Source organism: Ambystoma mexicanum, chromosome 11 (genome assembly GCF_040938575.1).
Source record: "Ambystoma mexicanum isolate Mex_15411 chromosome 11, UKY_AmexF1_1, whole genome shotgun sequence".
NCBI lineage: Eukaryota > Metazoa > Chordata > Amphibia > Caudata > Ambystomatidae > Ambystoma > Ambystoma mexicanum.
Window position 1 is genome coordinate 1,041,277,487 of NC_090934.1, and position 21,964 is coordinate 1,041,299,450.

General features: G+C 42.0%; 1 protein-coding gene across 4 annotated transcripts in view; it reads right to left on the reverse strand.

Moving 5' to 3' along the window:
• NTRK3 (neurotrophic receptor tyrosine kinase 3) overlaps window positions 1–21,964 on the reverse strand; it is a 1,833,633-nt gene that overhangs the window by 1,149,106 nt on the left and 662,563 nt on the right. For all 4 annotated transcript variants that reach the window (XM_069624286.1, XM_069624285.1, XM_069624287.1 and 1 more), the window contains exon 4: window positions 10,703–10,771. In XM_069624286.1, coding sequence (XP_069480387.1) covers window positions 10,703–10,771 — 69 coding nt within the window. The remainder of the gene's footprint in view (window positions 1–10,702; window positions 10,772–21,964) is intronic.

Sequence of the window (21,964 nt, forward strand, 5' to 3'; positions counted from 1 at the left end):
TTGGTGGAGGTTGAGAGGAATTTGTATGCAAATGCCAGATATTGCTGCACGCATTCCTTGACTTCATGTTACTACAAAAGCTATAAAACATAGTCACTTTTTGGTTTACACAGTTATGATGTTATTGCATGTCGCTTTCCATCATATATGATATGATAGATTATTTATAACACACTTAATACCCAGAGGTTTCTAAGCGCAGACCTGGGATTGAACCTGTGTTGCTTGCTTACAAGGCGAGCACATTGCTGCTGAGCCATCTTCCCGAGACTGTTCTTGTGTGTAGCCTTGCTTGTTCTATTGTGCCTATAATTTGCGAAATACAGGCTAGTTGTGCAAAACTATTTTAAAACAAGCGGAAGTCTCATGTATTTGTCTACTTTATATGTTTACTTTTTAACGTTATATGGTGATACAATGATATTTGTAAGGCACAGCGTTAGGGTGCTGAAGGATCTGGGGGGATTCTATTTGCAATGGCTATTTTCCCTTTTTAAATCAAACACATTGCCCAGAATTTGCATTTGTTGCTTATAATATTACGTTTGTGATATTTTTACTTTATATATTTTTTTTTACTTTAGTCATCATTACCTTTATTACTTGTAATGTACAAACGTTTTTCATACCTCTTTCATTTTTACAATGAGGTAAGTTTCATGGGCTATTTAACATAGAACCACAAAAACACGTGGATTACGACTTTGTAACACGTCACAATTCTAACTTGCAATCTTGACATTGAAACTGATCTTAGCTGTCACTAGTGGTTGTTTTTCGTGCTATTCTAGACTCGTCAGCTCAGAGAGCATAATCAGGGAGGCATACCTGCCAAAGCACAGGCAGTGCTAATGTCATGTTTCGATTTATCCTGCAGGTTTATTTAGCTGCATGCCTTGACATCTCTTTGAAATACGTGCAAGCGCAGTGCCGTACGCCAATGTGTGAGTCACTCGTGCATGTTTTCTCTCAACCCTTTTTGAGAGTGACCCATTGACAGGTTTCCGATATTGTGCCATGTAGCCAGCAATTGTTCTGTTAAAAGATGCTAAAATACTTCCCTTCACCGACTTCACATTCCTTGCTTGGAGGGGATTTCTTGTGTTTGTATGGTTTTGCTGTATCAATCTCAACAAGAACTTGGCCAACATATCAATCACTCACGACTTGTTTAATCTCTACTAGCTTGACACCTGCCGATGTGACCAATAATGCAAGAACTCTGTGCACTACCTAAGCACACATTCATTCACTTAAGCTATACTACACATTGTCACCTTTTGGTTTACACATGTTTATGGTGCTGTCGCATGTGTGGTCCCTGGTTTGTTCTGTTGTGCATGTATTGTTTTGAAAATTGTTAGTTGTGCAAAATAATTTGTTAGTTGTGCAAAATAATTTACACACAAGCAGAAGTTGCATGTATTAGTCTGCTCCACCTCAGGACATGATGGTTTATTGTCACGTGACATGTCGAGGGAGCAAGTCATTTCTCCTTTGATCAGCCAATTGAGAGCAGCCCATTGAAGCAACTCTAGTTAAGATCTTTTCCTTATGGATGGATCATGTGTCTTGGAAGGGAGTGCACGTAGACTGACCCACGAATGCATGTGTGTAAGGCTTGGAAAATGCAAAACATTACAGAGAATTGCTATGTTGCATTAAGATGCATTATTTTAGCTTGAAGAATTTAAATACAGTAACAGTCCAATGCGTAAGATCCAGGAACACATGGTAACCAACTACCATCTCCCAAAGTGACAACTCAAATTGTGACCAATGAGAGAAACAGAATCCACAACAAGCTCCTTTTGGGGACATGCTAGACAACCACGTGGATGCAAATTCACACAGTGTACTTATCCTTCTTGACAACTCTACTGCCTATAATATAAGCATACATGCAGTGTGAAATTCAAGCTATAAGGACATTGGGCTGAAAGGAATTGCAAAATAAAACACACAACTCGTTTGAGGTCCTGTTTCTGCAGACTGACCTGTGGAGCACCTTAATGATTCAAAATCACCCCCACTCAGCCTTTCCAAATGTATACATATCTCCCTTCCTCCCCTCCTGGAACGCAGAAAAAGATTGGCTCCCACATAATTATCAATGCAGATTATAGCCAAATCATCTAAAAGGTTATACACTTCTCTGCATCAAAAACACAAACACAACTGATCTTAGCACATGCCTCAGACATGTTTGTGCAAGGATGACAATGATTCCACGAAACCTCACCCAGCCAAAACTGAACATATATCATTTCTGATACTGCTGTATCAAGTATGATCAGACTGATGAGTTAAAAGAAAAGAAATTCATGAGCAAGATCAATTAGCCCCCATAATTTGAATAATCCACTACCTCCAATCCTCACAGTTAGGTATTGTTAGATTGTAAATCTTCTGCAATTATCCATTTGGCAGGGAGCATCGGTGTGTAAATGTGGGTGTTCATAATTCACCTTTGCTATTTTGCTTCAAAGTAAGCGTTCTCGGCTAAGTTTATAAGATGTGCCAATGAGTGTTTTAGTACTCTCTGATGACCTGTAGGTTGGTTTGCTTCAATTACCTTTGACTTGTATTCTTGAAATAACATAACAAAGATAATCGAAAATCAATGTTATATAAACCTTCATTTGGGGCTATAATGTACACATTGAAGTAGACCATGACCATCAATGTGTGGAAGGATCGGTTTCTTTAGTGATACGTGTTTCATCAATTAAGATACAATGTATATCATTATTTTCAAAAATGATACTTGGGAAACAGGTAGCAGCAGTAGTCAATGAATTTACTACGATAATTGAGGGATGCATTTTCCCTCTAAAGTTATCTTTGCTTCCATCCTTCTATGAGCTACACATTTATCTGCAAGTTAAATAAGCAATTGTTTATGACATGTAAATAGCTAACAGATTGTTGAAGAATGTTGGTAGATCTCTGGAAACCTCATGCCGAAGAAAATGTGGATTACTCAAGGCATGCATGTATCTTCCCGCCGTCCCAATGAAAAGAGTAGGTATAGTAGGACTTGTCTATGAAAAATCCGGTAAATGGGCTTGTCTCCAGGACATGTTACCATTTGAAGCTCCTATCTCAGCCACAGCCCTTTCTGTCATCAGCCAATCATGCCATACTGGTGCGAGCCATTATTGGAGCTAAAATAGACTACTGCTCTAGCCTACTGCTAGGAATCTCCAAACAAGATATGACCTGATTGTGGGTGATTCAGAAAAACGCAGTGCGCATCGTCGCAGGTCTGCAAAGGAGAGAGCAAGTTGCACCGGCTAGGAGAGCATTACATTGGCTCCCCATTCGCAACCACATTATCTAGCGTGTGTTGTGCATTACGCACAATTGTATCTCAGGGCAAGCCCCCAAGTATCTGTCCTGCCGTATCTCGCGAGTGCTGTGATCTAATAACAATGGCTTGCTAGAAACACCAAGAGTGCATCTGTTTTATGTGGAGCATAGATTTTTTCGTCATGTTGCCTCACAGATATGGAACTCCCTTCCTCTATATCAGAGGTCATGCTCTAATTTATCTATTTGAGTAACCTCATGCCAACAATTCAACCCTGTGTCTTCCATGACCATTCTCATCTTTTTCTCCACCCCTGTGGATGCTCTCTGTTCTGTGTTGTATGTATTGTTGGCACTCTTATGCCTCCAGGCCTGTCTCTGTGTGAGGTAGAAATAACATAAAATAAAACAATAAAATAAATGTGAAAACGTTTGACTTCCATGCAACCATATTTTCTTTCCTATGACACAGATGATGTGGACATGACAGAAGCCTTGTAAGACAGAACTACTGCTAAGTAATTATCCTGTACCCCTGAAACTAACTCATTTGCAAGTTTCAAAGGCTACAAGAACATGTATCATGAATGTGAATTGACTTAGCAGCAGGTCCACATGAAACATGCAAAAAAGTGCCAACACAATCGTGACATCCTCGTGCGTCATTGGCTCTCAACTGATTCACAAATGCAGTTCAAAATCATGTGCAGGACCAATAAGTATTTGGATCACAAGGAATGCTCCACTATGCAGAACCCCTATATGTGAGCTTGAAAATATAAGCCTATTTGTCAGCAGAAATGTCCATTTACATTGGTTGGATATAGAATGCATATCCACGCTGAGGTGAATGTCAGCCAATTCATCTAATGAGGTGTAATATGTATTGAAACGAAAGGAACTCCATATCATAATACGAGCCATTGCACTCATTCTTTGGCCCTCATTTTAATTTAGTAGTGAAATATGACAAGTCTACCCTGACATCACAATCCATTCTTGGGTCATCGGCCAATACATCTTGCATTAATACAATTGTTTTTTTGGGGCTAGAATACAAACTTCCATTATTTCTGGCCTGCTATGGATGTACATTATAGCCAGTGTGCTTTTCACTTGCATCTTGGTGCCTACCTCAGATTGATAAAGGTTTCTGCGCACATGGTAGAGGACTATTTTGTTTACACTCTTCGTTCACACCTAATTTAGAAGGTAGGTGAAAGAAAGAACATTTGCATTCTACAATAATTTAGAATATTCTACCCTGGCCTATTGATCCACTCTTCTACACAAATGCAATGAACATTCCCTCCCCAAACCCTACCAAAATCTAGATAGGCTTACTTTGTTGGTCCACTGATTTCCCACTGAGTGTTCTGTAAACGTGTAATATATTCCAAAGACCAACAGTATGTGCCTCCCGGGATGTGATTTGTCAAAAATGTCCTGTCCATTGTCTAAATCATGAATGGTGTAGTTAATTATTTTACCATCATTGCGGTAGTTGCATTCAAGCTACTCAACCACATTGTTTGCAACATTGGTATCGTATTTCGGGTGTTGAGCTGTATCCATGGTAACAATGTGATACAAGTCCAGACTATTGAAATGACATTATTTTTTTAATTAATGCAACATTATGAACGTCATTAAAACATTTGACTCACATAATTCAGAAACTGAATGAACATCTCAATAATTCAGGAGATCATGTTTATAGTAATACGCATCATTTTTTGCATAAGATCAAAACCAATTTCTATTCATGAAAAATCAACACAATTTCATCAAAAAATGTGTATGGCATTTCACCTTTTGCTTAAAGGATGTGTATCGTGTTTGTATCATTTAAAAATGCATCGTCTTTTCCTCTGGTGGTGTTTTTTTATGGCTGCGCTTCTCACAAGCACCAATATGCAGAGCGTTGTGTGACCCCTCCGCCATCTTTAAACCAACTACTTTGAAAACTATGCCCAGTAGGTCAGCGTTGCCAAGCCGAATTGATTTACCGTCCAATTATTCTTTGAAGTGAGAGTTCTACACCTTATTAATAATTCAGCAGGCTTTTGTTTGTGCCTGACGGTGATGCTATCACACCTCCTCAAGAAGAACTTGGAGGAGTCAATGGTGAATTGACAAGCAGACATTATTCAGACAGTAGCTCCTGGAGGAAGCGGGTCTTGACACCTGACAGGAGTCAAAAACATGGTTTATTTATACCTTGTAATTTATTATGAAATGTAACTAGTGTTGGGGAGTTGTGGGATGCATTTATCAGATGAAAAGTGATGTACAGTATCAATTGTTAAGGTGAACTATGCGAGGTTCCTGGTCTAACTATTATCTTTGTTTACCAAATTATTCATTTAGGAGTGTTTTTGTACCACATACTTATGTGAAAAACCCAAATGATCAAAATCGTTGACATGTTTTTAAATGGATTGCCCTTTTTAAATTATTTTGTATCATACTTAAGTAAATGTTTAGAATCACATGCTTTTACCGTGTTTGTGTAATGCACACCCGTTTAATATATTAGTTTTTAAGCACTATTCAATTATACCAGCAATTAAAGAAGAAAGCTGGGAAGCAAATAATCGACTGAGTACAAGGTTTTATAGCTCCTGAAAGGCAGAGTTAAATGCATGGACATAATTTCCTATGACAAGGACACGTTTTTATTCTCACTTGCCCCCTAGATTGCCATTCAATTGGATGGCCATCACCTTGTTCTTCAAAGGACAGGACACCGTTCTCATTCCAGGAGTCTGAGGAGTTGTTTCACCGACAGTGTCCCAATACATAGTTGTGGTGCATGCCTACGAAAATGCTTTTGTGGTTGTGCTAACTAAATCATCAGGGTTTGCCTTGAGTGTTCGATACACTGATTTGAGTGAATACATCATTTAGTGTAGTCTTGGATGCACTTCAAAGCGGGACTAGCTAGTGTTATCCTGAGAAACACCTTCAAAGTGGTGGATTCGGTGTTGGAAATAATCAAATTGGGCACAATCAGACACACACACAGAGTAAGCATCAGGGGAACTGCTTTATGTATATTTAGAAAGGATACTCGATATAAGGGGCTTGCAGCAAACCATGGATAGTATAGCTCAGTTGCAACATGCTTGTCTTAGAAGCAAGATGACGGAGAGCAACACTGGTTTTCATCTGCCCTTAGAAACCTCTTCGGTATTAAGTGCATTATAAATAACCAATTGCAATTACAAGCATTTCTTCTTGAGACTGCAGAACTAGTGCTGAAATTGCCAGTGTGTGGTTACGTCTCTTAGATCACTTGCATATTCACTTATGTACATAAATGTAATGCCCGGGCCTAATCTAACCTTTTGTTACATCTCTTAGTATAGACCAGCTCATGAAATTACTTGAAAAAATATACCATGAATAATAATGGTGTTAGCCTTAAACAATGAAAAAATGTATTGGTTTTAAGGTACCAGCGCGGTGTTGCTCTGTGCCAGTTGAGGATGTTAAGAGGGAACATTGCTGGTATGTATCATCCAGGTGAATGTGAGCCGGTCTTAGAAGCCAGTTTCCAGTACCATAGTATGAGGAGGACGAGGATGGTGACCAAGTACCTTTTGTTCTAAATGCTGAAGCACATGATTCTGGTTTTCAGGTCAAGTGGGTTTGTTAGAACTGATGAGAATTTCACAGTAATGGGATCCACCTCTTGAAGGCTGTCCCTCCCTTTCTGATATCTTTGCTCTGTTATTTGTAATGCTGTCATAAGTGTGTTATCCAGTAGAGCTTAAGGTGCAGTGATTGCTTGTCGTTGCCGCTGAGCCATTGCACAAGATTTTATTTTGCTGAGCTCATAATATTTTTAAAAGAATCCTTTGCTTCATATCAAGCCGATTGTGTGATATTAATGACAGTGGCATGTGTTTGTGCCACGCACTATCACCACCGGAGTGGTCCCCTGGCGCTCTGGCAGATCTGAAAGAAAGGGGGATAGGTTAGGGCGGTTAGTAGGGCAATGCTTGGAGAGGAGCAAGGGAGCTGTGATGTGCTGTTGGCAGCTTCAGTTCGGCTAACACTGTTCGCTGATCTTTTTGGTATGGTATCTGTTGTGATGTCACTTGATGCAGAACTATGAGATGGCATTGGAACACTGAGAGTGCATGGAATGTTTGACTATGAGCTTCGCTCCAGAGTTCCAATGCTGTCAGTTGGGCCTGGGTGATGGGACCCGGTGGTCTTTCTCTTATAACAGCTTAAGTAACTTATAATAAAGAACTTTCAAGTAACCTTAAGAAGAGTATGAAGTTACTTTACAACAATGGCGACGAGGATTTCCAAGAACCCAGAGAGGAAGTAAACTGGGCTGTGGTGGGGGAGCAGCAGAAGAAGCAGAGAGACCACTGCCCCCAGTCATCCAAGTAAGTCCCATCACCCAGGGGGGGCCATCAGCGCAAAGGGTTAAGGACAGTAATAAGGGGTGTGGAGGAAGTTAACCTGAGAAGCCCCAAAGGGAAGCACAACCCCACAGCGATCGCTGGCCCCAAAAGGTTGAAGATAAGGCTTGAAGTAGTGTAAGCAGAGAAGAAGTAAAGCGCTACAAGCAAGTGGTGATGTTCAGGGCACTCTGCGCCAATATGAGGGGTGCAGCAATAGAAGTAGAACTTTGGGAAGTACTTTGGGAAAGCCCCAAGCCTGGAATCATAACCATATTTGAAAGAGAAACCCCTGAAGAGAAGTAAGAAGTTCGATTGGAGCAGCTTTAACTGGGGAAAGCAGTGCATGTTCCAATTTTGAAGGAAAAACCCCTAAAAGGAAGTAGGATCCAATATTGCATGTTGGTGCACATGTGCTTGGCCCAATACGGTGTTAATGAGAGTCCAAGATGAGAAGCCCCTATCATGGAGCGTGAAGCGAGTCACATGCCGTGTGTGCCGGCAGCAGTGGGACTCTGCGGGCTCAGACATGTCCGTTGGTACGGGAGCTTTATGCCTGCCCGCGTACCCTGTGAGACTGATGACGTAGCAATACTGCTGAAGGAGTTAGCGGAGCAAATAGAACGCTGTGGCGTAATAGGGTAAACTGTTCGGAGCGAGAGCAAACTACGCACCTTTGGTCTGAACTTTAGTTGTGCGTGTCTTTGGAGATATGACACTTGCTGCGCCGTTAAGGAGCATTGGGATAAAGGATAGAATAAAGGACCCTAATGAAACGTCTAGCGTGATGACGTTCACCAGGGTAAAGACAAAAATGCCCTGCTGGTCAGAGCGAGAGCTGACGTGAAGGCTGTGAACTGTCAATTGGAGCGGCGGAGTGCGGATGTTTTGAGTCGCTGACAAGAAGTGGAAGTTCCCGGACTGAAGGGATAATCACGCAAGAGACTGGTCTGCGTTACACTTCCCAGACTGGAGGGATATTCACGGAAGAAAATGGTCTGCGTTACGGTTTATGTGACGATGGTTTCTTCGGGAATGTATGATAGTGCGTTGCCGTCATATGCGCACTCTGTTAACGTCAATGAAAACGGCAGAATGTCCGCCATGATGAGACATTGCCAAGTACGCCCAAAATGAAAGTGTACGGCAAGCTGGAAGCGGTGCATCGGGGTGCCACGACAGCAGAGGAAGCGGAAGAACAGCATGAAGCTTATGGCTGCAGCGTGGTTACAAATCAGCTGCCACGAACGTTGGACTCATAGGAGAAGTTCGAGCGGCCCCCGTGTATCCTTTAATATTTTTGATTTATTTGCAGTCTCATGCATGCATAGAACAATTTAAGGATCAATGTATCAGTGTGTGTGTGGGAACTGCACATGAAGTTGAGAAAGTGTTAACAGAAGAAGTTTGCAGGTAGTGATGTTGAGAAGTTAAAATGTATTAGATGTAACACATTTTGAGGCATTTCAGGATAAAAGTGGACTCATTTGGACTTTCATAAATATGCACAATTTATGCAAGTATGTGGGTTACAGGTGTGGTGTCGCGCCGCTAGATTTAACGCTTTGAGGCATTTCAGGTTAGATTGCAAATTGCAACATGGACACATAGAAATGGAAATGCTACTTTATGTGAATGTTTAAAGGTTGCATTGTCTCTTAGTGAAAATGAGTTACACAGTGCAATGCATGGAAGAATATAGAGTTAGTGTTTTACGTGTGAAGTTATAGACATCGTGTTTGAAGTATAGATGTTTTAGAGTTGAAGAAATATTATTGTAGTCTGTAGGTGGTGTGGTTATTTCATACCTAAATTTTGTTTGAAAGGGTGAAGATGAAGATGAGCAGGGATAGAGTCCCAGAATGAAGGGATAGCGTCCCACTGTGAAGGGGGATAGCGTCCCACTGAAGGAAGGGATAGCGTCCCACCTTTGAATAGGGATAGCGTCCCATTGTGAAGGGATAGCGTCCCACTGAAGGGAGGGATAGCGCCCCATGGAGGAGGGATAGCGTCCCACTGTGAGGAGGGATAGCGTCCCACTGTAGAAAGGGGTAGTGTCCCACCGTGAAGAGGGATAGCGCCCCAGTGTCAATAGGGATAGCGTCCCACAGTGTGAGGAGTTAGCGCCCTGTTTTGAGTAGGCCAAAGTGGATGGAGGTGGCTACTCCCAGTATTTTGGTTAGTATCACGTTGGTAGGGAGGATCCTTCCATATGTGTGTGGGTGATTGGTGTCGCCCATATGTTTTGAGTTGCATCATCTCTAAAAGATGAAATTTAATCAGCATAGTTCTCCTTAGTGAAATGTGCATGAAAGTTTACCTTGGGATGGGTCCTTCCTGGTAGTGTCATGTGAGGAGAGGTATGCATACAGTGAAATGTTCAGTTGGTCCTCCAGCACAGCGTTTTCCTTTTAAGGTTGTCTGTGTCTAGGAGGGGTGTGAGCAAGTTAAACATCTCTCTGACAGGTTGTCATAGGAAGGGGAAGAGATATGTTATGATGTTGACTGTGTTGGACATTTAGTTTCTGCATTGTCAATAGAAAGGGAGATGTGTTGTGATGTCACTTGATGCAGAACTATGAGATGGCATTGGAACACTGAGAGTGCATGGAATGTTTGACTATGAGCTTCGCTCCAGAGTTCCAATGCTGTCAGTTGGGCCTGGGTGATGGGACCCGGTGGTCTTTCTCTTATAACAGCTTAAGTAACTTATAATAAAGAACTTTCAAGTAACCTTAAGAAGAGTATGAAGTTACTTTACAACAGTATCCAGTCAGAGTCTGTCGTGTGCTGTTGTGTGAGGGTCTGTGTGGTGTGTTTGTTGTTGTGGTGTGGTTAAGTGAGTGCTTTGGACTCATTGTTCCTTCAATATGCCATAATGTAAATCTTAGAATGCACTTTCAGGTTCAGAGAATTATATCCCCCTTAACGCTTAAATATATTTCTAACCACACTGTTTCTATACTTACAGTTCTTCTAGTCTCAAATTCTGAAAGAGTTGCCAGGACAAAGTGGTGAGCAAGTTACCAGAGAGATTTCTGTGAAACAAGAAGGAAAAACATACATATCTGTTAAAAATGTGTCAATCACTTGCTGAAACTTACACAGTGACTGATCAACTAAGCAGTTGTGAGCCATCTTGGGACAGTGCCATGCATAATTCAGATGTTGATCTCTTATAATAGTTACATTTAAATAAAATATCCTCACCAGTTATCATCTAGCTCACACTGTCTGCATTTGTTTTGATTAATAGTATTTCATGTTATTATTTGAAATAACTTAACTTTGATAAATGTATCATTGAGGCACTTCTAAAAAAATAACCATATATTAACTCTTGGATTCCTAATTTGAATCCAAAACAGTAGTCTCTGCAATCAATAAAGAAATAGGATACATGTGTTGAAACTGGATATTCTAGCATTTGGCCATTTGGAAAGTAAACATGGTTAGCTTTTGACAGACTTCCAATATCCACGCCCTGGATAGGCAAAGTCCTCTGAACCTCAGAAGCAAAACTCTAGTAGTCCATAGTTCGATTCTTTTCTCCAAATTGTATTCTGCAAATGGACCTTAGATCTATAGTATTCTGGGTGGTTAAAGTTGGTGGAGGAGCAATTGTCAATTACTGTCATCCACAAACTTCATTATCCTTAATTCACAATGTTGGATAGACTTTCCACTTATGTTAATCTACGCCCTGAATAGTTTCCCCAGGTCTACTAAGGCTGAACCATCTTTGCGTAAGTTGCCTAAAGTTAATATTAGTTTGTGTGATTGAACCCAGCAATACAAGGGAGTGCTGCTATCTGTGGATATTGGACTTTAAAAGCAGATTTAATTAACATAGTCAATTTTCCTTATGGATACAATGTGGTCTGTGTATCTAAACCTACATTCATTTGTACATGCTTGGTTGCCCAAAACTACACAATCAAATTAGGTATGCAGGGCATTAATTTTTGTGATGGCCCAGTTCTAATGACATGCGTCCAGAGTCCCATGTCTATGGAGCAAGGAACAGATTAACTCAGTATGGAAAATCCCATAGGAGGTAATGAACAGATCAATGTGAGCAGCCATTTCAGGGATCTTGCTTACATAAGGCTTTTTTTGCAAGATTTTAGATTTGGATATTTTATCTTAACATGCAAGACATGTTGGATGGAAGTCTTAGCCTAACAGAATTTCCACTTATCAATGTAATTTCAGCACTCCATGCCAATGCATTGGAGCACTGTACCCAAGCCTGGGTGATTAAATTATGCCAAACCCCTGAATCACCTAGATATTCAGCCAAATTTGTAAGATATTCGGGTGACTATGTTGGGTTAAGCTTATGATTGTTCATGCTATTACTGTGAACAATGAGCCGAAGAGATCTGACCTGCTCCTGCCAGCACATTTTGAAAGCAAATGAACTATAGATTTAATGGAATATATAAGAAGTACAAAACCTTTCCTGCCAGGAATGCTACATTTAAATGACGAATGACTTTCACCTGCATCTTCCTCTGATATAGAAACCAAAAATATTGTGTTCTTTGTAGCTGACAAAAAAAAATATATAATTTAAAAATAAAAACAAATAATAATGCAAATATGAAATGGACAGATAATGCATTTTTTTCCAATCTGCTTGACTTTGAGAAAATCCCAATACATCTTGCTGGCAAAGGTAACCTGGACATTTCCAAGTGGCTGGGCTGCAGCACGCATTATGTGCTGACCAGCTGCCTCGGTGTCGGGAGCATAAGTGGCATTTCATGCAACCATCGGGATAATGGGAGCGCACTTCATCACGAAGGACCCTTGAAGGTCCTGTCATTTAGAAAAGTGTTAAAAAGAGATCCACACATGTCTATCCCTGCTTGAGGAACAGTGATGTAAGTGGGACAGCAGCAGTTCACGCCACTTGTGTTGCACTGGTCAGAAATAACCCTTTCATGCCAAGCACTTCACCTACAACTGGTCTATAGAGGCACAGGGGAATATTGTGTTCTCTGCACATTCCTGCATTTGGGATGCACATCAGAAGGTGCAGAAATGGCCTTGTATATGTGCAAAGTGAAAGGAAAAAGGAGTACTAATGTGTGCATTGGGGGTTGGGTAAGGCTGGATGCGAGGCTTACAAAGAGGAAATGTAGTCCTGTGCACCGGTGGATGCTATAAAAATAGGACATATGTTAAACTCTCCAATAAGCTATCTCAGTAGGTTAACGCACACACTGTAGATATGTGCGTAACCTACAGGCCCCAGGTTTGAATCAGGTAAGAACTCAGACTTCCATCCTTACAAAGGTGTTCATATTCGTAAAGTTGAAGTGGGGAATTGTACGATTGCACCATTAGATCAGCAGAGTCAATTGCATGGAAGGCATTGCTTGTTCTGCATTTCATCAGTCAGATGTCGACACATTGATTATGATTGAGGTTTAACCTATTACAGCAATGGAATTCATAACAGACATAGACCTCTGAAAAGCCTATCAGGCTGGGGAGGAGTCAGTCGTGCATTAGGGGGTTCGTGAACTTTTATCCTGCTGAGTTTTCTTTATTGAGTACCACTGACGTTAATTGTTTAAAAATGGGGAGAGACCATGACTGCAGGTTCATGACTTCAAAGAACAGCAGGGCTAAGGCAAAGTCAGTCACATATCAAGTATTAAGGATCTAAAGATTCAAACGAAATGTGTGTAAAGGGAACACATGTTTGGGGTATACAAATGACTGGATTAGTGACAGTGAAAGACTGGAGGGACCTTTATTACCTGGGGATGAACCCTTGAAAAAAATTGAATTAATTTGAATGTGTTTGTCACAATTCAACCCCAATCCATTCAGAGTGGGTGACATCCCTCTAGGTTCAGGTTGTTCAAAATCTAGTCACAAATGTCAAATCTGTGTTTTTTTCTTGTATACCAGACTTCACTTAGATGTTCATGGGCTAGACCTTATCTGAAATGGCTATGCAACATAACTCAGCCCAGAAACAGACCCATCACCACAGAACCAGAGCTACACACAGTCCTACAGTGCTTAATATGTTGGGGTGTCTGCCAGGGCTCAGCCCTAGCACTTATTTTTGAGCCCAGGCACATATTGTCTCAGACTCAATTTAATTATGAAATGGTGATAGTCAGCGCATCCATCAAGCACAACGAGCAGGTGTGAGCAATACTGTAACTCCAGATATGTTGACACTGTGGGGAGCAGCTGTGGGTGGTGGTAGCAGTGGTGGGGAACTACCCATCCACAGTGCCACAGGAGTGGTAGCAAATATTTGGGCCCTGGCACTTATTGTTTTACAATTAAGCACTAGCTACAAGTACCTGTCCTTTCAAAACATATTGTTGAAATGCTGTTCTTGTATGCATCCCACTAGGCTGCATAAAGCACTGTGAACGCTACCTTGTAAGCCAAATCCAGGCGGGCCTGTTTGACTACATCACTCTTGTTCCGATCTCACTAAACTGATCCCTGATCATATGTCAATGTCCTTTGCAGGCCCCATGCTCAACATGTCAATCCCTGAGCAAACAGTCGCCAAAGTGCCTGGTTGAGAAGTTGGAGATCTGGCCAACCTGCTAGCTGCTGCAAAGCAAAGAAACGTCACCCAGAAATCCCAAAGATCAAGAAGCATCTAGATGAGACATCCTCTGGCTGGTTTTATTCGACCACACCCATGATGTGTTTCACTCAACATGTGTTGGAAAGAAGAGAAGATGTTCTCTTTCAGAACCACCTTACACACAGGCACAAGTAGAGCCCATTGAAGCTTAGGATGTAAAGTAACTGCTCCAGACCATTTCTGAAATATGACTTGCATTGCCAGGTTACCTTCTTTGGCACAATGCCCATTTTCCTGCTGACTCTCGTCATCTCTTTGCTTGTTAGTTAGAACTTTTGTACACCTTTTTCTAGAGTTTGACGCTCTCTTTAGCTCTCCCTTTCCCCATCTGCATTGTGGATGAAACACTAACCGAGTTTGCTTCTTCAGAGCCCCCCCTCACGTTGCCCTCCAGTAACCCTATTGCATCTAGCTCCACTGCAGCAGCTTTGGGGCCCAACTTTCTATCTTATTCACCCTCTGTTTTTGGCAATGACCAATATGAGCTTCCAGGTCATAACACCCCTGTTTTCCATTCAGCAGCAATGTTTATGCATTACTGAAGAGGAACGGCCTGGAAACTCCTCTACCTCCGCCTTTAGGTCCTTTCCAAATTGTGTGCACGGCTACATTCATACCTATCGAAGCCCCTGCTTCTGCATCCCGTTCTGCTCTGAACTTGAGCCACATTGATGGATGCATATTCCAGCACATACCCGCTTGCACCATAGTAACTTTAGTCTCTCTTCTCCTGGCCCTGTGCATTGGGGGCGGAGGTCTATCGTGCTGGTACTGCATCCTTTTGTGACACCCGTTTTTCCGACCGGTGTTTTGCTGCTGGATTTTTGCTGAAAATTCCCATCGACATTTCTTGGATTGGGTGGGAAAGGGTAAATAAAGGGTTGTGGTGAAGGTAAAAAGGGTTCAGTGAAATGACAGGGAACCATCAAGGTAAAGCGCAGTACACTGCCTGCCTCAATAGCTCCTCCATTTATCCCTCCCCCTCCACTTTCCTCCCAACATAGGACGAATATGTTACTGCACACTGGATATAATGATGTGTTGTGAACACAAACCTCTAGTTTCTCTTTGTTCCAGGAAAGATGCTTATGCAAACATTGGCTATGTTAATGTTAAGTTGAAAATAGATGATTTCCTGCTGATCAGTATGGTCCTCAGTCTATATGTCTATTCATGAGAATGTAGACATTCTTTTGAACAGCCTCTTATAAAGATTGACATTGCGCAACTAATTACAAATCATTACTTGAAAACACAGTATTTCCTGCTGAGCAGAAACCAATGGAATAGTCTGCTTTGAATTTTGTGGAGACCCTTAACGCCTTCATGATAGTGGGACATCCTTTTTGGCACTAGGCGGGATGGCTCGAGGGTGATTTATATTGAGAACATGTTTCGGGAGGACAGCTCAGGGACAACGTGCTCGCCTTGGAAGCAAGACGACGCAGAGCAACACAGGTTCGATCCCCGGGTCCGCGTTTAGAAACGTCGGGGTAATAAGCGCATTATAAATAACCAATTATAAGAATAGCATCTGCGGTACGTTTTGTGCTTGCAAATGTTTCTGGAAAAGTAAAAGGTATAAACACAGAGAGAATGTAATGGTCACCGGGAGTAGCCACACACATCTCATTTCCAATGCAGATGCAAGTGTTGCACCCTCTCCCAAATTAAAACCCTGCTTCTACAACAAAACATCTGTTACTATTTAGTTTACTGGTCTGTTGATCAGTTATTCTTGAGCAGAGCAGGTGCTCTGATAGAATATCACCACTCTTATCGAATGTTCTGGTCAGATGAGCCAGTCAGGAATTTATATTTCTAGAAATGTTTAGCATTGTTAACTGGTATCTGCTCGGAGTTATTCGATCCTGCTTTGCTGGTCCAAACAGACGACTCTTGGTGCTTGCAGTTGACCTCTGTCCTCCTGCCTCCTTATGCCCTTTGTTCCCTGCCTGCTACCACCTGTGTTGGCGCTCGTTCCCTTACTGGCCTAGCTACCTCATCCAAAGGTCTCTCGGTGCACTCTTTCCTGCTCAGGCAATCTCGTGTGGTCGTAACTCCCACCTCACAATTTAGATGCTTGGTGCGCCCCCCCCCCCACCATCAGATGGCATCCGATGGGTGCCCTGCCTCTGCCACCTGCCATGATTCATCCAGTCCACCCCCTCTCCCCTTGTGTTGGCGGGTAATTGCTCACACCTTACTTCGCTGCACACAGTGCAACATTTCTGTGACCAAGTGGGTGTGCCACGGACATCCTTAAAGGACCTTGTTTTACTCTGTTTTACTCAAGCTTCAGGCATTCTGGGTCCTTAATGCCTGGCAGTTCCAACTCGTGTGTGCTCAGGCTTAAATATAGCCATTGCATGTAATATTGTGACTGTTATTGCTAGACTCGGTTAATGGCTTGTGCTATAAAACATTATTTCAGTTCTACTTTGTTCAAGCCTTTTTTTGGAGTTTCCGATGCTTTTTTTTCTTTCGCTTGAACTTTTTGCCTACTGCACTTTCAAGGTTGTCTGAGACATTGAGCTGGCTCCATTGTTGGAGCCTCATTGTAAGCTAGTCCAGGTCCCTTAGCCCACACACAGTTCTATTGTGTTGATATATTTACTGGCGCCAGTGTAATCCTAGGCAGTGCGTGTTTGGCAGGCGACCATTTTGTTGTACAAGCAACTTTGATTTATGTAGTGAATGATAGGCCAAGGTTTTCGGTGATACAAACATTTTCTTTAAGCCTCCATTGTTTTCAAAGCAACAACTTGACCGTGCTAATTTAATTAGCAATGAAGGCACTGGCGAATCAGCATCTCAGATCTCCACGATGCACATTCGATGTTCACACTGTGGAGCGGCGGATTGCAATGTGGCTTATAACACGTTGTGATCGGTGGACTCCCCTGCCAGTGAATAGGTTTCTCTATCCAGAAATCCGATGGGCAAATGCACCAATCACCCCAAAGGCTGCCTGTTATTTATTTTTAATTTTTTATTGTCAGTGTACATGTGTTACGCTTGGAGATACTTCTGTAACAATGGACCCGGGTCAGAGCCCCACTGAATTAATAAGGATACATTGGGCCTCATTATAAGGTTGCTTTTCCGGGAACTACGGTCTGGTAAGCATGCCGGTACCGTAGTTCTCGGACCGGCAAACCTCGAGTTCTGCTTGCGGGTGCCGTTGTGGCTGCCAGGTCTGGCCAGGGGGCTGTACCGGCACCCACGAGCAGAGCATGTCGGATGCACCAGCACCGTTTATAATGGTGCTGGTGCATCCGGCTTCCCCATTCCCATTTCAACCCTATAATGACCAGGTAATTGGCCATTCCTGGGTGCCGGAAAAAATAAAATACCAGCGGCAGCTATGCATGTATTACAGGCACGGCTACAGACAGCCTCGTAATGAGGCCCATTACCTCACATTCCTTATCCAAATAAGGGAATAGCAAATGCACCAGAACAACACATGCACTCAACCAAGAGCCCAATCATTGGAGAGAGCACATTGTTCACCACGGGTACATGTGATTCCAACAAATGAAATTGCATAGAATCCTGTAATAATGAAAATGTTATAACGAAAAATATCCCATCTTTATTTTTATTTGTGGGGGTCCCCCAAACCTCCCTTTCCGTATGTTTGTAAACCAACTATGCCCCCTCACCACATACATTTTGAACACAAAAAAAAAATCGATATTTTTCCTTATAACATTTTCCTTATTACTGCATTCTCTGTAATTTAATTTGGTAAAATCACTGCACACGGTTCACCACCAGGTCTACACAATGTGCACAATGCGACAAAGCTTGAGACGAGCATCACCTGGTCAACCCAGACCATCTATGTTTGAGGAAACTGCATTCACAGATTGATGCGACTTCGACTACCTCTGGCCCGCACTGGCACAGGAAAATAGGCAAAGCAAAAAGATAGTTCCCATCTGTTTTCTGCACTGCAGTGACGTAATGGAACCCCTCATTGAAAGGTTGAACTTACCTCCTTTCTACCCCTAGAAGTGCAGATGGAATGCAAATGTGTTATTGCAGATGGTGACCCCTTGCAAGAGGCACCCTGCACCCATGTGGGGGCAAGGGGGTGGGGTGTCTGAATCTAGCTCTCCATGCCCTTCGGTCCCAAGGGCCAATAGTTATAGAACCATTGCCACTTCAATATGCACAGTTGGAAGATTTGCAATGGGCCAATAGCCCTGGCCTTTGTTCTGCCAGCGCATCAGCTTTGTCAATAAGGGGACCATTGGGAAGGCACCCTAATTTGTGGTCAATAATCTCATATATAATGACCATCGTTCTTTAGTCCAGCAGTGTGAATACAATGAGTACATGCACAATGTCTCAGGTTCCATCTCTCCACACATTTCCGCATTGTGATATTTTATTGAGTCCTGTACTGTTAATTGACATTGACTGTACGATCTGCAAATGTGTGACACCCCATAAACTATGAAGTATAATTGTAACCACATTGGTTTATGGCCATGGACGTCATTTAGGGGTGGCCAGGGGTAGCAATTGTGACCCTTAAGGTCTCCCTTGCTAGCCATGTGTTCTCCCTTGCTAGCCTAAAATGAGGCTAAAATGGGCTGTGGCTAGCAGCATGTGGCTCTTTGCTTCTGGATTAACTGGTTTTCTAATAGCTATAGCCAGTAAGATAGCTCAGTGGGTTCAGCGCTGGATGTGTGTGTGTGATCTGCAGGTTGCAGGTTTGACTCCCAGCAAGGTCAACACAGCCTTTCATCATGCTGAGGTTGATAAATGAGTACCAACACAAGTTGGGTGATATTGTATGTATATGCGTTCTATATGAAGCGCTTAAGCATATGTGCTATATAATAACACATCATTATTGGCCTTGGACGTCTGCTTGCATTCATAGTGATTTGGTAATATGGGCCTATACGCACTGATATTAACAATTCATACAGTGATCCATTCTTGCATGAAATGTATATCACTTTACAGTAATATCGTAACCATATTGTTCGTAGTGTACTTAGAAACAGTGTGATGCCACTTCCTGTTTTGTCGAGGGGTGAAAGGTTGGGTCCCATCGCTTCCCGTGATGTCACTTCGGGGTGGTGTCAAATGACATCACTTCCTGTGATGTCTTCAGAGGTTAAGGGTCGTGTGATGTCAATTCATCAAACCCCTGGCATTTTGGTGAAATGACGTCCCTGTTTAGGGCTCTGCTGTTTGTTGTTTGATACGTTGAAATATTGCATTTGTTAACACTTATTAGCAAGTACATATTTTACCCCTTTCGTTCTTAAATCCCTTCAGCACCTTCCCAACATGCCAAGGTAAAAAGTACAAAGTTTAATTGACAAATGTAATATTTTAACGTGTCAACGATCAGAGCGTTCTGCACTAAGTAGGTCATATGTAGTTGTTCAATAAATACTCAGGTTTGGTTGCATACAGAAAGGGAACTGAAAACCGTAAAGCACAACCAATCCTGGCTGACATGGGATTACACATAGAAAAAATAAATCACACATGTGCCCTAAGGTTGAGGTATTTGTGACCTTTAGCCTTCAAACAGTTCTTGGTGGGTTTTGCTATATTTTAATTCTCCCTGCCAGGGGAACTGAACGTTTTTTTTTTCTTTTCATTTTAAGGACCAATGGCAAATTTGATGAGAGGTAGTGCACAACGAAATTTGTCCCGCAATGCCATACAGATGCCTAACATTAGACCATCTATGTGGATGATGTTTTACTTTGCATAAACTGTGAATCTACTACCCCCTATACACAACCCGCCCACCTGCTACGCTATGGCACCATTGACATATGTGACTACTATACCAAATGAAACTGAAGCTCTTGGGTTTGTTGTATTGTTGACCTCAGTGCCCCTCAACTCTTCTTCCCTTTTCCCACAGTGAATCTGTACCTTTCTGAACCCCCTGTCATCGTCAGACATGTCTTCCTCTGCACACATTGCAGTGCAGTACACCAGAAACAAATACAATTGTGGACACTGTTGTTTTTTACTCATCTAGCAACTTATCAACTGCACCCTCAAACAGTGCTGCAAAGAGTATGTTACAAGAAAATATACTGCTTACAACGGTTGCAATGCCAAAGTACACTCCTGATCTTAAACAACTATGCTTCCAGTTTTACAGTCCCAGTAAGACTGATCAACAAAGGTTGACATCCCCGATGAGTTTGACAAGTTTCAGTAAGCCCAGTACGTTGCTAGTATTACTTCTTCTATGAGTTCAGGCTACTTTAAGACACACAATTGTGAAACTCTTTGCTTTCTGTGGGAAATCAATTTGATGTATGAGTTACCTTCTTCATGACACTGTTCTGCACATGAATCTCCATGAAATCGACAACCAATAGCGACGGAATTACAAGGGGATATGGGATGCAGAGAGGGAAACACACTTTCAGGCATTCTTTGATTTCAAGGTCAGGGGAGTTGGCAGTTTGAGCCCATAGTGGTTGTTAATTGTAGGGTATGGGGAGATGAAATTATAAAGTACAGGTCAGTTGGGGCCAAAGGGGAGGTTACTTATTGGACTACGGAATAGGGGGGTCACAGAATAGGGGCTAGCCTGGTGACTCAGGATAATTACGTTGTGTGAACAGGTTGCTTTCCAGAGCACAAGGTTCAGAGAGGCTTCATACCAAGACAATTGGGAGATTAATTATAGGGTGGGTCAAGTGGGAGGAAGAGTTGAAAGGGGTTGCATCTCAGGAGCAGATAGAACTGGTTCTTTGGATCCATCATGGCATGGATCCACAACCTACCGCCCACTGCACAGTGCAGGGGACATAGAGGAAAATGCATTTGGGAAACATAAAAGTCACCCAATCCTTTGGAAAATGAAGTTGTGCAATACATCGAATACAGTGGGGAAATTGAAAGTTGTGTACTACATTGCAAATACAAGGGGACATAGAAATTGCCATTTTTACACTCTCGGCCTTGATAAAGACACAGAGGCGTTGAAACAAGTGTCAGCTGACCACAACAAGAATAATGATATTAAAGATTAAAACTCAATACTATAAACTCTAGTTTCAAGGATCTTAAGCACAAGGTAAACCAGGAAAATACCCTTTATATATTGCATAATGAATCTTTGCTGTGCTTCATTCATTCCTCTTTCTCCTGATGTTTATTCACTTCCATTCCGCTTTCTCGCTAATCATCCAGTTTCTATTTATTTCATGGTCCTTTATAGAACTCTGCCTGCAGCCCCCCCACCCCCATCCCTTTAAATATTTTGACAGCATCATCAAACCTTCTGGCAGCAAAAAAAGCTACTAATGTCCTTTCCTCTTTGTTTTGTTAAAGTGGACACAGAACATTCATTAAAACATTAGTAGCATGAGTTGTATTGCTTCAGTCCACTCTAACACTATTTTAACAAAGCAACATTTTGTATTAAAAAATGTTCTGCATTGCTATAGTGTCTTGTCTGATTTTAATTTTTTTGTTTCTAAAATTCTGTCCCACTAATGACGTTCATGTGCCAAAACAGTGCAAAAAAAGAGATGATTTCGACTAAGTGGTGTCTACCATTTTCCATTTATTAGGCATTTGCGGGGACAGC